The sequence below is a fragment of the Passer montanus genome, unplaced genomic scaffold, assembly GCF_014805655.1.
Source record: "Passer montanus isolate IOZ18808 unplaced genomic scaffold, ASM1480565v1 scaffold121, whole genome shotgun sequence".
In the NCBI taxonomy this organism is placed as follows: domain Eukaryota; kingdom Metazoa; phylum Chordata; class Aves; order Passeriformes; family Passeridae; genus Passer; species Passer montanus.
Window position 1 is genome coordinate 857842 of NW_024358834.1, and position 15977 is coordinate 873818.

The 15977-nt window shown below is 40.1% G+C and overlaps 1 protein-coding gene across 1 annotated transcript in view; it reads right to left on the reverse strand.

Moving 5' to 3' along the window:
- The window catches only part of LOC120497090 (transcription initiation factor TFIID subunit 4-like), a 146253-nt gene that overhangs the window by 31920 nt on the left and 98356 nt on the right, over window positions 1–15977 (reverse strand). Inside the window, 1 exon segment of the mRNA XM_039698146.1 lies at window positions 12716–12838. Coding sequence (XP_039554080.1) covers window positions 12716–12838 — 123 coding nt within the window.

Below are 15977 nucleotides of genomic sequence, written 5' to 3' on the forward strand. Positions count from 1 at the left end.
AGAGAATTCTGAAAACACTGGGAACATTGGAGTCCTCAGTACCTATCAACAATATCAACTGAAAAGCATTAAAATGCTCATTAAACATTTGCAATTTTCACTAATTGCTGCAGACTGGGCAGACATCACACTGAAATACAGAATGTACACACCCAGATTTATCATGCACAGACCAGAGTCAGGACAAACAACTCTAGCCTGTACTTTAAGACTTTACTCCAGATGCTCTTCATTAGGAATTTTTTAAAATAATGTACTATTGCTTAAGTGATTTGGACACTTAAAACTGAAAATTAACGATCTGTGGTGGAATTAAATCACCTGTTGTTCTACTTCATGTCCTCAACCAGGAGAAGCCACAGAACATGTCCCAGTACAGTTAAGCTCCTTAAAATAGTAAAAAACAACTAATTGAATATTCAGGCTCATAGTACTTCTTGAAGTAAGTAAAATAATTCTTCTTCTGGATTCTCAAGACAAGATGGCAAATACTCCCAAAGATGCAATTTTTCTTTCTTTCTTTAGAGAGAGAAAACCTACCTTCTAATTTTCTTCTGGAAATCCTTCTATATTGGTTCTAAGTTTTTAAAGAAATATTTTGAAAAGAATACTTGAAATCTTGATGTGTGTTTGCTCTTAACATCACTGCCAAATTATTATTACTTTGACTACCTGCACAGCTGACAAGAACACCAGGGAACAGCACCTGCAGTTCTTCACTCTTCTGTTACTTAGTAATGTAAAAGCTGAGTCAACAGCAGCATCAAATTTATCCCATCTCACTACAGCTCTCCAGCTGAAGGTAAAAACTTTTGCTAAAAAATTTTGTGGCAACATAAGCTTTACCAAACTGCAACACACCTACGGCTGTCAATGGTGTCCAGGGGCAGGAGGCAAGCTTGTGCAGAGTGCACTTTGTTTTCCCTTCCCTCCTTCAACTGAGCTTCAAGGTACTAAAACTGAATGCTATTCATAAAAACTACTTACAGAAATGAGAAAAGTAATTTTGGCTTTGCAGACAAGCACTAGGCACATTTTTCAAGTTCATTAGAGGTAGCTCACTTTTTGCTTTGTAAAGATGTCTCAAAGTTGCTTTTTAAAAAATTGTAATAGCATAAAAATGAAAACAGAATAAAAAGAGAAAAATTGCAAAAGAGAGAAATGCAGGTGGCTTCTTTTATGGATTAGGAAAAACGTACCACAGGCCACTGCTATGGCCTGGGAAAAAAATGCCCTCTGCCAACACCTCCCCTACAGATAAAGCAGGCTGCAGTGCTGCTGTCTTTTTGATCAAGAGAAGAAATCCCACACCAATGACTGTTTCCCCTGACAGACTGCTTGTCCTTTTTAATGTTACATGAGAGCACCAGCCTGAACTTCCCTCCCCTCAGAGCTCATACCACTACCACTGATTAGAGATGCTGCTCTGCCTAGGGGTACTCACTTCTTTGGCCAAGGCTGTTTAACCTGTTGTGCTCCTTGTATTCCTCCTTCTCCTCTGCAGACAGGAACCTTGCCTTTTTTAATAGAACTTTTTGCTCATTCTCCTGGCAGAGCTTCCTCTAAATTGTTCAGTAATTGGTGCATCATTCAGAAGTTCAGCTCTTGTTAGGCTCCTGTCTTTGCAAGAGAGTGTCATGCTCAAAAAGACTGGAGAATTATCCCCTGTCTTGATTAAACTATACCATGGACCAACACTATTTTCATGCTGCTATAGCACAGAAATCACTATTTATGATACCTTCTACTTTCTCCAACACAGCTGCAGAAAACCTCATAATTCTTCTCATTTGCCTTCCCATACAACACTGCTGCTCTTTGCCCTTTTGTTTGCAGAGATAATTATTAAACCAAGAATACTACAAACAGAATAACAAAAGCCAGTGAAAATAGGTGTACTGCACTACGTCCTTCAGACACCTCATCCACAGGCCAGCTCAAAGCTCATCAGAAATGTTGCAGGGTGAGGTAGGGTAGGAATTCCCAAAGTGGTTCAAGGGTCCACTCTTATGGACTGGGACTCCTAAGTGGCCCATGGTTTCCATACCCAAGTTTTGTAATTATTTAACTTAGTTTTAGTTAACACTGTGAAATGTCTGTGTGTATATTCAGTCATGCTTGGAACAGTGATCTGTAACTCATTAGCAAAACTACCCCGTGAAATTAACTCCAGAATCCCACAAACTCGTACTGGTTAAAAAGCTATAAAGACCAGCATTGTATGCAAATCTTTGTAACTTCATATAGGCCAAAAAAGTGAGATTTTTCTCCAAAGATGGGAGGAGAAGGAGGGAAAAAACCCAAGTCTGACTTACAAGTCCTGGAGACACTCATGATAGTTTTATCACCACAGCCCTTCTAGATGGTAAAACATTTCCTTAAGTTGTCACTATTTTTTAACCTCTCTGCCTCTCTTTTTGACCATCTTTCAGCTTGCCAGTATTAAAAAAATCCCAAACTCCACCAGCCTCAGAAATCTTGCCAAGGTCGGGGAGCTGCAGTTCTGCCTGATGCCCTTCCCTCCCTATTGCACCTCCCCTGCAGGAACTGGCTGCCAGCCTGTAACTTGAAGGCAAGCAGTAACCAAGTAACTAATAAATAAGGAGTACACCACTAAAGTAAACAGTACCCCAGCTATAATTAGCTAGAACAGACAAGCTGCTGGTGGTAGATGTCTCTCCGAGTTCCCTCAGGCCCTCTCCAGCCCCCACAGAATCCCTTTAACCAGCATGCTCCTGTTTGACTCCAGGCAAAACAAAAACAAAAACCCCCTTTTTTCTAGTCATTCACTAGAACAGAGTATGGAACAAAAGGAACACCAAGACGAAGATCCCACTATTAGCTATTTTTACTGTATTATTTCTTTGAAAGGAAAATACTGCCTGCAATATCCAAGACACATTGGGAAACTTCATAAACCTGCATTTAACACACACTGATTACTCCCAAAGACTTCCATGGTCAAATAAACACGAGACTTTCCAAAAGCATGCAATACGACAATTTCTAGACAGAAAACCCTGGTTTTACTGTAGAAGGAAATACAGAAAATGAAGTGTTTTCCTACACCAGCACCAGTCAGGGATTAGCAAAGCCGAGCTCATGCAGTGGGAAATGCAGGGAGATTGACAGGAACACAGTGCTCCAACAAAAGCTTATTGCAGGTAATTAATGTTCTACACGAGGCACATTACTGACTTCAAACAAACTCACCACTCTGCTTAAAGTTAAGCATGTGCACATGTCCTTGCAGGTTTGGAGCTCCAACGCTCACCTTCTCATGAATGTGGCCAAACAGGACCCACTTTGCCATCACTCCTACAAAGGAAGGATGTGCAAAGCACACTGCTCCATTATCTGTGAACAGTTCTTAACAAAGCTGAAAAGCTCGTTTCAGCTCAGAATTTAAATATTTGAGCTCCACCTTTGAATTTTATTGTTGGCAAATTTCAGCCAAATTCTGAAGGAGGAGTGCAGGCAGTAGGAGACTGGTCAACACGTGTAAAAGAAAGGTGAGCATTCCTTTCCAAATGAAACAAGTATTTGCTCAAAATACTCTTACAATTTAGAACAGATCACAGGGATTAAAATACATCATGTTCCTTGAACAGCAAAATGAATTTGCCTGCACCACAAACTGCTGATATTGTGTCATTTCATGATGACATCACTTATGAAGCCTGTAATAGGGACCTGCCTTTAAATTTTGTGCACAGATATACATATGATATGCACACATTAAACACTCATAAAAACATTCTGACTTGCACTAAAATCTTGGAAGACTTGCACATGGTAAAAGGAAACCATGAAAGGCTCTTTTCATTTCTCTTTCTTACACACTAAGCTTGTTTTCAATTGCACTTCTGAAAATGAAGGGATTTTTTGAACACATAATAAGACAGCAAGTTCTGAATTAAACGTTTATCTGTCAGGCTTTAGTTTTGTTTTCTTTTTCATTTAAGAACTCATCGGTTTTATCAGCAAACCACATTCAGCTGTACAAAATGCACAGTGCCACTGCAGAGGGAGGCATGGCCATTGGTAATCCATACCACCCACACCATGAGTTGGGATGTGGCTTTAGGGGGAAGAAGATGTGGCATACACCAGAACTGTGGCGTTTTGTTGGGTTCCCTGCCCAGGGGAGTTGCTGGAGCAGCACTGTGTCCTCAGCAGGACTCTGCCTCAGCTCCAGGCAGAGAAGGGAGCCTGGCAGAGCCCTGCTGAGCACAGCCGGGAGCGGGCAGTGCCACACGGACCATCCAGCCTTCTGGGGGTTGTCCCTCGCTGCTCCTGCTGGCCCAGGACAGAAAATGCAGCTGTGGGAGTGCCACCTCCTTGTTTTTGCTCCGGGAACCCCCGCGTGCCACGGCTGAGCCACAGGAACAGGTCCTGGTTTGGCCTCAGCCACACGGAGCTGAGCCGAGGTGGGGAACAACTCCTGTGTGTGAACTCCTGCTCTTCTGGATGGACATTGCTCTGCTCCTGTGCATCTCTATCTCACTGCTGTTTGTTTTCAGTAACTGGTATCTCACCCCTCTGCCTCCATCCCTCTCTCACTAAAGAGCGAAGTGGAGCAGCTTATTTGGAGTTTCACTCCCACCACAGGGACACCCAGCTTGAACAATGGTCTGCTTCTGCAGCTGGCAGCAGGTCAAATAACTTCTGTTCAGCACTCCTAGGTAGGCTGTTTACTTTAGAAGCTGGCAACCAGATTTCCTTGAAGTTCAAGACTGCTTGCCCAAAGGCTTAGGGTAAACTAAAAATATTAAATGACTAATTGTCACTCTCTGTAGGACCAACGCATTACTTGACTGCCTAAGAAAGAATTGGCTGAAAAAATCCAAAAATATGCATCTTAATACATTTTAAGTTCTTCAGACTTTTTCCAAACCTTAACTTCAGTAAAAAAATATTTTAGACAAGGAGGAAAAAGATTATTCCACAAAATTTACCTAGCACAGAATAGGACTGAAGCAGAAGGAAATTAATCTATTTGATGATTCATCTGACTGCTCTAGGGAAGAATTACTTCAATGGGAAACATTGCCACCTTAAGATACAGCTATGAATCTTTCCATGTACAGATTGAAAAGTTACACCTTGAAAATTTTCGGGTTCAGGTTTTAAAATTTATTTTCAATGACATCTGAAATTGGCACAGCACCTTGGGTCTTACCTTCTAAAGTCAATGGATAAACCCTCTGCTAGACCTTCCATGTTTCTCTTAGTCTTACCAGTTTTATTTAGCCAGAAGAAGGAAAAAATCAGTAGTTATAAGCATCAGAAAAACAGAGATTGCAAAATAGATTCTATTCTTTAGTGTCTGAAAATCAGGAAGACAGAGAGAAGACAACTGAAAATACAGAAAAACTCAAGCCAAAACTAACTCCCAAAAAAACCCCAAAACACAAACTCATATACCCTCTGTCCCCACACATCCTCAAGGTAGCTTTTTGCAAGAAAAACACAGGAATAGCAGTGGAGCTCCACAGGGATTGACAAATAATGGATGTGGATGAACTCTTAGCTACTCAGACATCTTTGTGCCAAGTTCTCATTTTCCATGCTAATAAGCTGCACACACTGTATTTACAAGGTATCCATAAATAAAAAAAAATGTATTTATTATTACCATATCAATAAAATTTTATTTTTAAAAATGTAGGGAATTTTTTTTTTATAACCAAGGATTTCTATTAAGAAAAAAAAAGAAAAAAAAGAAAACTATTTAAGTAAGAATGCAGTAGTAATCTTTGAGAAGCAGAGGAAAACATACTCTCACGGTGTCCCCTTGCATGCTACACCAACATCATGCAGTCAGGTGGGACCAACTTCCACCTCCAAATGATGTAAAAATCAAATTTATCTTGGCCAATAAGGAAAAATTATTAATATCATTGAACCTCTGTCAGAATATTTTGTGTTCCATAGATCAAAGGAATACACACAGCATGCAAACCTGTTCTACTAGTAAAAAAGAATGTTTTTCCTGGCACAGAGCCCACTTGCTATTTTCTTGCATTGCTGCCTGGCTTTTTTCTCCTGAGAACTGAGATCCATGCAAAAATGTTCTACTGCCTCCTGACTCACTGCCTGCACTCCTGCCTGTTTGCAGCAGGCATGGAAATGTATTTCTACACATTCACTCCCAGTGACAGTTATTAATCATCAGTGTAGACACTGCATTATCCATCATCTTCAATGTCTTCCTAGTTCTACTGCTAAGTCTGTAAGAAGCATTAATGTTGGAAGTTTTGTTTCACAAAATAAAACCAGAAGTCTTTAAAAAAACAAGTTTGTGTTCATCATGGGCTAAAACACAGTTTGAATTAAATTTTTAAAAATGAAAACTCATCATTGGGGCAATTGATTTTTAAATTGAAGTCTCATTCATTTAAGGATAAGGAAAAAGGTGCATTTACTAATTAGGATTTAATCTATAGGGCATTTCAAAATACTGCTTTTAAAACAGACATCAACACGTTCATGGTGAACTATTTTAATACTAATTTAAGTTTGAAAACAGGAAGTAAGACAAAACAGAAGTAAAAGAGAAGCTGAAGCCAAACTTGAGATTTTCAAGGATTTATAAAGTAGTATGCATGTAATTCCATTAAAAAAATGTAAGGACAGACTCCTTTTGTCTGTCTCCTGGAGAATTCAAACACATAAATTTAAGTGATAGTTTTGGGATACCTCAAATGAAATCATAACTGTCAGTGGCAGTGACATCCTACACCAAAACAGGTCTGAAAGAACACTGCATTCTATCATGTCAATGAGACATAGAGCAAAGAGTGCTTGAAAAGGTAATGATACAACAAATCATAAAAATTCCTCCTGTTCTGCTCTTATTCTACAGGCTAAAAGAGTACAAAAAGCAAACTTTAGCTTCTTGATCCATAAATGCCTGCAAAAGGTGTTCTGCTCCATTGTATGTCTTCTGTATAACTCAAAGCTTAACCAGTGCAAAGGGCTTTAGATTCCAGTGCTTTCTAAGCATATCTTGACCACTTTAAACAAAAAGTAATTTATCAAGAGCCAACCATACCACAGGATGACCAAGCTGAGACTTGAGCTGTTGAACAAGTTGTTCCAAGGACTTTTGAAAGTAGATGCCATAAAATAAACTTTAGCTCCAGCAAGGTGAGGCAACAGCCTGAAGGTTTGCTCAGAGAACACCAATGCTGATGATTAGTGTTTTTCCCCAAAATTAGACTGCTTCTTGGTTCTAGTTCTTTTGGGTCTGTCAGGAGCAGTTATGCCTCATATATTGGCTGATTCATGACCTTCTCAAGTGGGTGATATTCACCGAGTAGAAACTGGACAGAAGCCAAGGCACAACCCTCCTGTAACAGAGACTTCTGCAGGACACAGTACACATCCCTTATGGTTTAAAAGGGCAAGAAAGGAAGGAATCAAGGCCAGGTTTCCCAAGAGACAACTCATATCTAACCCATTCCAAAGAGATAATTACCTAGTACCCTGATTTCTTCTTAATATTGTCAAAATATTGACAATGGATTTGAGGACTAATTGCAGGTGTTGCTGAAATGTCCATGGATAACCCAAGCATGAGGTGAGAATGTCAGCTGAAATGGTGAAATGAATCACATTCAGTACTGCATAACCAAAAAGAGACTGCAGTCAAAAGTACTTTTTTCCAACCATAGCACATGCCCAAGTGCTTCCCACAAAATCCTGAATCCATCCTTACATTTCCACTCGGAAATCAGGAGTTACTAAAGTATAAAGACCTAACAGACATAATATTAAGTAACTTCTCTATGTCTGCCTCTGGTACAACACAGATTTCAGTGTCTCAAACCAGAATCTTAATCATGTTTTGTACAAAACCTAAACATGAAAACAGCTTTAAAATACTCAAATTATACCATCTGAAAGATTAATTTAATTAAAAAATGTGGTGCCTCGTACCCAAAATACACCTCACAATCACTTCAGTAATTAGCTTTTCTCTACACAAAACATCTCTGTTTTAACTGTTAGGTTTGGGACTTTCCATGTCTGCAAGAACATTCTCTTTCTTGACTAATATAATGGCTGGAATATAGTGGATGAGAAAACACCCAGAGTACCAGATCTCCCTTGAGCACTGGCCCAGCATATGGTCCTGCACATTTTGAAAGATGGTGTTTGGGGTAGTTTGCTGAATATTCCTAAGATGACTGCTCTGCTGCTGTGTGAGGAAGAGGGCTTTTTCTTATCCCTAAAATGACTGTCTTCAATAAGCAGTGATTCACTGAACTAGCCCTGAAGCTGCCTTTGGAAGCTCAGTATTCAAAAACCATCTGTGCCAGCAAGTACCAGGAGAGGGCTTTCACTTGATATTTAAACAAATTATACCCTCAGATATTTCAAACATATACTCTGTATTTATGTATTTTGGGATACTAGCCATAGGTCTTGATGAAAAGCCAAATCATTTAATTATTATTATTAAATACAGAAAAATACTTGTCTTTAACCTCCACACTTTAATTCCATAATAAGAAATGAGGGACTTGAAAGTATGAAAATTCTGCATTCACGCCACCTTAACAGCACTCAAATATTTAGCTTGTAAAGCCACCTGACCTAGTCTTGAGATGGCTAATCCTTTTTTTAAAGATCCAACTCTTACAATTACATGAAAATATCTATTTCATAAACAAACCAAAACTTTAATTCTAATTTTTAAAAGCCTTATAATTCAATGAAAAAAACCCACTGAAAATAGTAACTGAATAGATTCAAAATCAATCAAAAAGCAATTAAGTTAAAAAAAAAAGGCAATCCAAACCTTATATTTAATCTGACATTAAAGGTGCTTAGGGATGATATCTGAAGAACTTCAGGGCTGGCTGTCCTGAATGTTGTAACCTGTTTGTGTCACCCACTGCTGAGCATCACAGATCAGAGCTGGGCAGCACTGCTGCTAAGCCCATAATGTGGGCCAGGATCCTCAGACACCTGCCTTGATAATCACACTGGTATAATAATAATAATAATAATAATAATAATAATAATAATATTAATAATAATAATAATAATAATAATCAGGCTGAATTCCAAAAAGCTGTGACTTTAGAAGATATTTTCCAATAATTTTTGTCTAGTACTACTAAAGAAATGGAAAGCCCCTAAAAATTTCCACAAATGCAGTATTTTCAACTCTGCCAGGCAGAGAAGCTGAATCCTTGCAAAGGCATCTCGCTTCTCTTTACCTCTCCTCCTTCACTCTTGATCTAAAGCACATTATAATAACAAGCAGGCTGAATTCCTGATGAGCTGCTGTGTGCCACAGAGGCTGCTGTGTTTCTAGCAGATATCTGAAATACCAGCAGACACGAAAGGCACTAAAAAGGAAGCAAATGAAGTGCAGGGGATCTCACATTTGCTGTCTCTGTCTGGTTGTAAGTTCCTTTTCCAGTGTTTGCTGGGCTCTAGGCCAAACTACCTCAACAAGCAAGCAGGAACTACTCACTTTTTACTGCTGTTAGATCAGTCTTCTCCCTGTTTACCAAATGGAGGTGGGTCAGCCCAGGGTGCCAGAGCCAGGGCAAGGCAAGGGAAGGGCAGGAAATGCAGGGATTGGGACTGGGACAGTGCCAGGAGCCCAGGCCACTCTGTGTTCGTGTCTGAAACAGCCACTCACTGGGCAGCAGTGTGATTTGGGAACACCGAGTCCCTGCTCATCCCCTGTTTTACAAAATATTGTTCCCATGTTTTGGAAAGGCATTTCTAATATGGTAGCAAATAGAAGCAAATTTTAAAAAAAAGAAAAACAAAAAAAAACATGTAAAAATAACCTCACTCCAAATCTGCTGATTTTCCATGTCCCCAGGTAAAAGTAGTAAAAAAAAAATTAGATGTACTAGTCCAGGAATGATGGGCCTGGTCTGGATAATTTGTAATAATCCTGTCATCCAAAAAAAAAAGGTCTATTTAGCTATGGCTTGGAAACAAGCAAAGAAGTCCAAATGAGCTCTGGCAATATAAGATAGAGAAAAAAGTTTAAAGAAAATACTCTCAAACAAAGTGCTGGTAGAAAATACTTACAGTTATTAACACAAGCTTTTGCACATTTCCAAATCTGTAGAAGAGCTGTTTCTCTCTAGGTAACAAACAGTACTTAAATAACAGAAATACTCATATTTTCCACCAATTTCTTGCCTTTAGTAGAATATCCATCACTACTCCTAAATTAGCTTTCTGCTCAGATGAAAAGGGTGTTACTAAAAAGATCCAATTTCCAAAAATAAATTGTTAGTATTTGTGCTAAACCAAGAAGCTGGACTGAAATCCAGCACAGCTCACTGAAAAATGCCAATGCAACTGAGTAAAGTGGCAAACAAGAGTTAGTTCAGAAAAGGGAAAATAAAGGAACTTGCCAGGGTGGGATGATTTGTAAATGACATCTCTTTGGATCACTAAACATGCAGGGTCCCAGCTGCAACAAAAGCACACATGCAAGTCAGAAAAGGTTAATGAGGAGACTAGCAACTCCAATGCAAAAACTGTATTTTGACCAAAAAAAAAAAAAAAGGGTAGGCCAAAAAATCTCTGGCCAAATGAGACCTTGCAAGCAGAGATTATCAGTAGCAAGGGCTTTAAGCAGCTTAGAAACTGCTGGGAGAAATCAGAGTGTCATAGACCATGGAGGAGGCTGGATATTTGAAGGTGGAATTGGGCTCAGGGGGTGCTGGCACCACAGAACACAAAACCATAATGATGTTTATAATCTCCAGAAACCCAAAGAAGATATATCAGACAGTCTTAGACAATTAATACAAAATTCCAGTACCTTTTTACAGTGAAACGTTTTGGAGCAGTTGAGTTTATTTCTGCATAGCAGCCCTAATAAGGTCAGAAGAAGAGCAGAAAGAGTTTCTAGCCAAGCTGTGTGACAGCTTCTGCAGCACTTTAGGTCCTATTCCCTACAAAAGACATTGAATAATGCAGATGCAGCTTCCAAGACCTTGCAATCAGCTTGCAGCCAGCCATCTAGATGAGCTGGCCAGGATGGTTTGAAGCTAGGAGGAGAGGGATGGGAGCAATTCCATCTGAACTGGCACACAGTTCATGGCTCCAGGAAATCCATGGATCGGCAAAAACTTCAAGGACAGTTTGCCAATGGAACAATAGAGTTGTTCAGCAAAATTTGGGCTAGGAGAGCAGCAAAAGGAAGCAAAATAACCAGAAGCCTTTGGCATTTGCCCCAGACCTTTATTTTTCCTTGAAGCACTGCAGCAAGAGAACAAGGAGCTTCTAGAGAGAGAGGGAAGCTGTTCATGATAATCCATTCAGATACAGAGCTCTGGTTAAAATGCTTCACTCACTGAAGGTGACCACTATTTTGTTCATCAAATTATAATACTTACAAAAGAATAAATTTTTTAAAGCGACAATAGACAAAAATTAAATTCTGTTCCTCAGGATAAAACTTTGGTGAAGTATTAAAATCCAAAGGGATCCATGTATTATTAGAAGGTTTCAAATTATTTCTAAATTTGGGAAAAGGGAAAGCCAAAGCTATGACCACCCAGCCAAGCTTCTAATGAAAGCTCCTTTGGGCTTGCTGCTGTGAGATTTGTTACAGGTGCATGTGGAAGAGAACAGAATTCTTTACTCAATGTAAGATAAAGGAGGGAGATTGAAAGGAGGGGAATAATAACAGGACAACACAAAACCTGAGAAACTCCCTCAATCTGAAACAAATTTTACCAGAAACAGAAGCACCTCCTACATATCTGAAGTCCTAAGTCAATTTTAGAGTATAAACAGGATCCACTTCTGTTCCTAGCTCAGCCAATTCCCCAGCACTAATCTTAGCACACGAAAAGAGAGAGAAGTCAGATAAAAGCTATCCAAACTGGGAAACAAAAAGGCCTTTGGAAATGCCTGGCATTTAGACAGTCAAATGTCTGAGCCAAAACTGTTAGTTTAGCTATTCAAAACAAAATGTTTGCATTTTCCTCAGAACAGGCATGTAATAGGGAGAATTCCTCTGACTCCACTGCGTGGGCAGACTCAGCAGAAAGAAAAGCAGCCCAAGTGTATCTGTACCAAACCACACAGTGCTCTCACAGAGCCACCCACAGCACTGCAACCACATCACCCTGGTTCTCCACCTTGCTTAAGACAGATCAGGCTTTTGACAATTGTGCATTTATTGTGCAGCACATAAAATACCAGGAGAATCATGTTAATGAATCCAATCCTATTTCTAGAGCACAGTATTCTTATGGAAATTACAATTTAGCATGATTATAAACTCATCTTTGCAGTGGTGGGGGACACCTTGACATTCTGGATGAAGTTTGGACACATATGTATCACAAACCCACACTGGTATTACTACAAGCTCTTGGTTCAAACTGTTATGTTCAAGACTACAGTTATGTTTTCTTCAGATACTTCTTCATTTCCTTCTCTTTTTGGGTTTTTTCAGACTATGCAGAGGAGAAAACAGATATAAAGGCTGTTTAAGACCTACACTTCCCATTTAATTATTTTAAAAACATTCTTTAATGACCTGCTGAAAGTTCACACTTGAAAATGCAACTACAAGGAGATGCCATTTTAACTGCGGCAAGACAAGCCGGGCTCCCGGCTGATGTGCATTTCCAAATGCCAGCAGGAGCAGCTGCAGGTGCTCCTGGGAGGCTCTGCAGGGGTGCTTTCCCTCGCTCTGGGTCACACTTACCTCTCCTCCTATGGTGAGCAGGCCAGGAGCATCCAGCTTCCGTTTCTTGCGGGGGCCGATGGCTGCCAGCGCCGTCAGGTTGGCATCCCTCTGCCTCATCTGGGCCAGCTCCTGCTGCTGCATCTGCACACAGGGAAACAGCTCGCTTTAGTGTTACTGCCTTATCAAAAAGTGATCTTCAGACCTGCAAGCGTGAGACCTGCTGCATCTGCACACAGGGAAACAGCTCGCTTTAGTGTTACTGCCTTATCAAAAAGTGATCTTCAGACCTGCAAGCGTGAGACCTGCTGCATCTGCACACAGGGAAACAGCTCGCTTTAGTGTTACTGCCTTATCAAAAAGTGATCTTCAGACCTGCAAGCGTGAGGTGGAAGTCACAGTGAGCAATCCTGAAAGCATTTTACTGCTCCCAATACTATTTCAGCAGCCTGGCCATAGAGCACTAATGAAGTTACTGATGTTCTTGTGACTTTTCACAGGATTTCTGCTTCCAAATACCTCAACTCTTTCCAAAACAACCATCCTTATCATTATAAACTCCCTTGGCAAGTACTATACACTAACTACCATCTTCAGTTTAAGACTGATATGAAGAGTGTAAATACCAATTCAAATCTTTAAAAAACCTCATTTTTTCACCATCCTTATCATTATAAGCTGCCTTGGCAAGTACTACACACTAACTACGCATCTTCAGTTTAAGACTGATATGAAGAGTGTAAATACCAATTCAAATCTTTAAAAAACCTCATTTTTTATCTTATATTTTTTGAATATTTATTTTGAATTTCAAACATACTTTATGTTTTATTAAAAAACATCTAAATTAATATTAATTCAAATCTTTAGAAAACCTCATTTTTTATCTTATATTTATTTTGAATTTCAAACATACTTTATGTTTTATTAAAAAACATCTAAATTAATATGATATTTCTATCTAAATGCTAGCCAAAGGTAATGCTGACACAAAACCTTACAACCTGACTTTACAAGTGCTTTCTGGGCTTAGGCTTTAGATAACACATTTGACCAGTCTGAAGCAGCTGCCAGCTGCATTATGTAACAATATAGCACATTACAGAGAATAGGAGAAAGTGCTCTGGCCAGCAGAGAGGCAAGATTGCATATTCACTACAAACTGTATAATTCTTTCAGAGTGTTAATGACATGGGTCATGTTTCCAGGAACACTAATATTTTAATAAATAGTCTGATCAATACCACACAAGAATAATTGATTAGGCAACACAGCATATTATCTTAATTGGATAAAAGCATTCAAAATTTTTAGCAATAATTCCTCAAAACTTTGGGTTTGCAAAATGTATCAATAAACTGAGAGGTGTTTCCTTTCTAATCCCACTGATGTCACTCTCGTTCCCACTTCAGCAGCAGTGCATTGAACAACACCTCGAGAAATTCAGTGGTGCCAATAAAAACATGGAATGATCCAGGCACAATTCCTCATTAAAATAAAACTGAACTGACAAGCAGAGATAGAAGTGCCTCAGCCATTACCTACACATGATCTGCACATAAAAGCAGGACCTGAACTATCTCAACCAATGCTAAAAGGGGAGGAGGTTTAAGCAAAAACTTGCCAGTGTGGAGTTTCTTTTCTCCATCCACCTCTGTCCATAATTTTTAGCAATAATTCCTATTAATCTCAAAACTCTGAGTTTGCAAAATCTATCAATAAACTGAGAGGTGTTTCCTTTCTAACCCCACTGATGTCACTCTCATTCCCACTTCAGCAACAGTGCATTGAACAACACCTCGAGAAATTCAGTGGTGGCAATAAAAACATGGAATGATACAGGCACAATTCCTCATTAAAATAAAACTGAACTGACAAGCAGAGATAGAAGTGCCTCAGCCATTACCTACACATGATCTGCACATAAAAGCAGGACCTGAACTATCTCAACCAATGCTAAAAGGGGAGGAGGTTTAAGCAAAAACTTGCCAGTGTGGAGTTTCTTTTCTCCATCCACCTCTGTCCAGAAAAAGCAGATCTACCTCATGCCTCCTCAGTGCAGTTCTCAGATGAATTCCTTTGGCAGCCACACTCTTGTGTCTGACCAGCTTTGGTCACAGGCTGCCCTGGGAGTGTTTCAAGCTCCAGGTGATGGTGCCAGGGCCCAGCACAGCCCGGGAGGGGTGGCAGGTGACCCAGAGAGCCCTGGAGGGCAGCACCAAGGAGCTGGAGGCAGCAGGAGAGGGGCACCAGGGCCCAGAGCTGGGCACAGCACAGGGCCAGGCACTGCCCTGGTCCTGCTGCTCACACTGCTGCTGACACAGGCCAGGTGCCCTTGGCCTCTTGTCCCTTGGGCACACTTTGGCTCACACTCAGCCACTGTCAACCACCACGGGCACTTCTCCCACCTTTGTCCATGATGTGGACACTGGGACCAAACACAGCCCCAGTATCCTCCCAGCACTGAGCTGGAACTGGGAATGTTCAACCTGGAGAACAGAAGGCCCAGAAAGACCTCACTGGGGCTTTCCAGTGCCTAAAGGGAGCTGACAAGAAAGACAGAGAGGGACTTTGGACAAGGGCCTGGAGTGACAGGACATGAGGGAATGGCTTCACACTAAAAGAGTATGGATTTGGATTAGATACAAGGAAAAAATCCTTCCCTGGGAGGTACTAAGCTCCTGGCACAGGCTGCAGCTGTCCCATCCCTGGGACTGTCCAAGGCTGGAGCTACCTGGGACAGTAAAGAATGTCTCTGCTCATGGCAAGGAGTGAACAAGATGATCTCAAAGATCCCTTCCAAATCAAACCATTTTATATCTTCACATTCTTCAGAAAATTGAATTCAGTCATTTAGAATTTGAAATCCCATTAGAGTTAGAAACACCATCCCTTGCTCATGGCAAGGGATGAACAGGAAGACCTCTAAGATCCCTACTAAACGAAACCATTTTATATCTTCACATTCTTCAGAAAATTGAATGCAGTCATCTAGAGTTTGAAAACTCATTTTTCACACTTTTATGCTATATATTTTGCAAGCGCAGTTATTATCATAACTCCAGTATTACATTATCTAAAAATACATCTCTCATCTACAGGGTAAAAGAATTTCCTAACTACAAAAAAGAAATGTAGAAAAATATCTCAATAATAGTGCAAAGGTCTATACATACTTCTCTTTGCCAACTCCTATTAGGTTTTTAGCTCAAATATCTTTGGCTCTCTTCCAGATTAAATGCCAGTTAGGCAGAGCTGCCCGCTTACCCTTTCAAGGTAGATA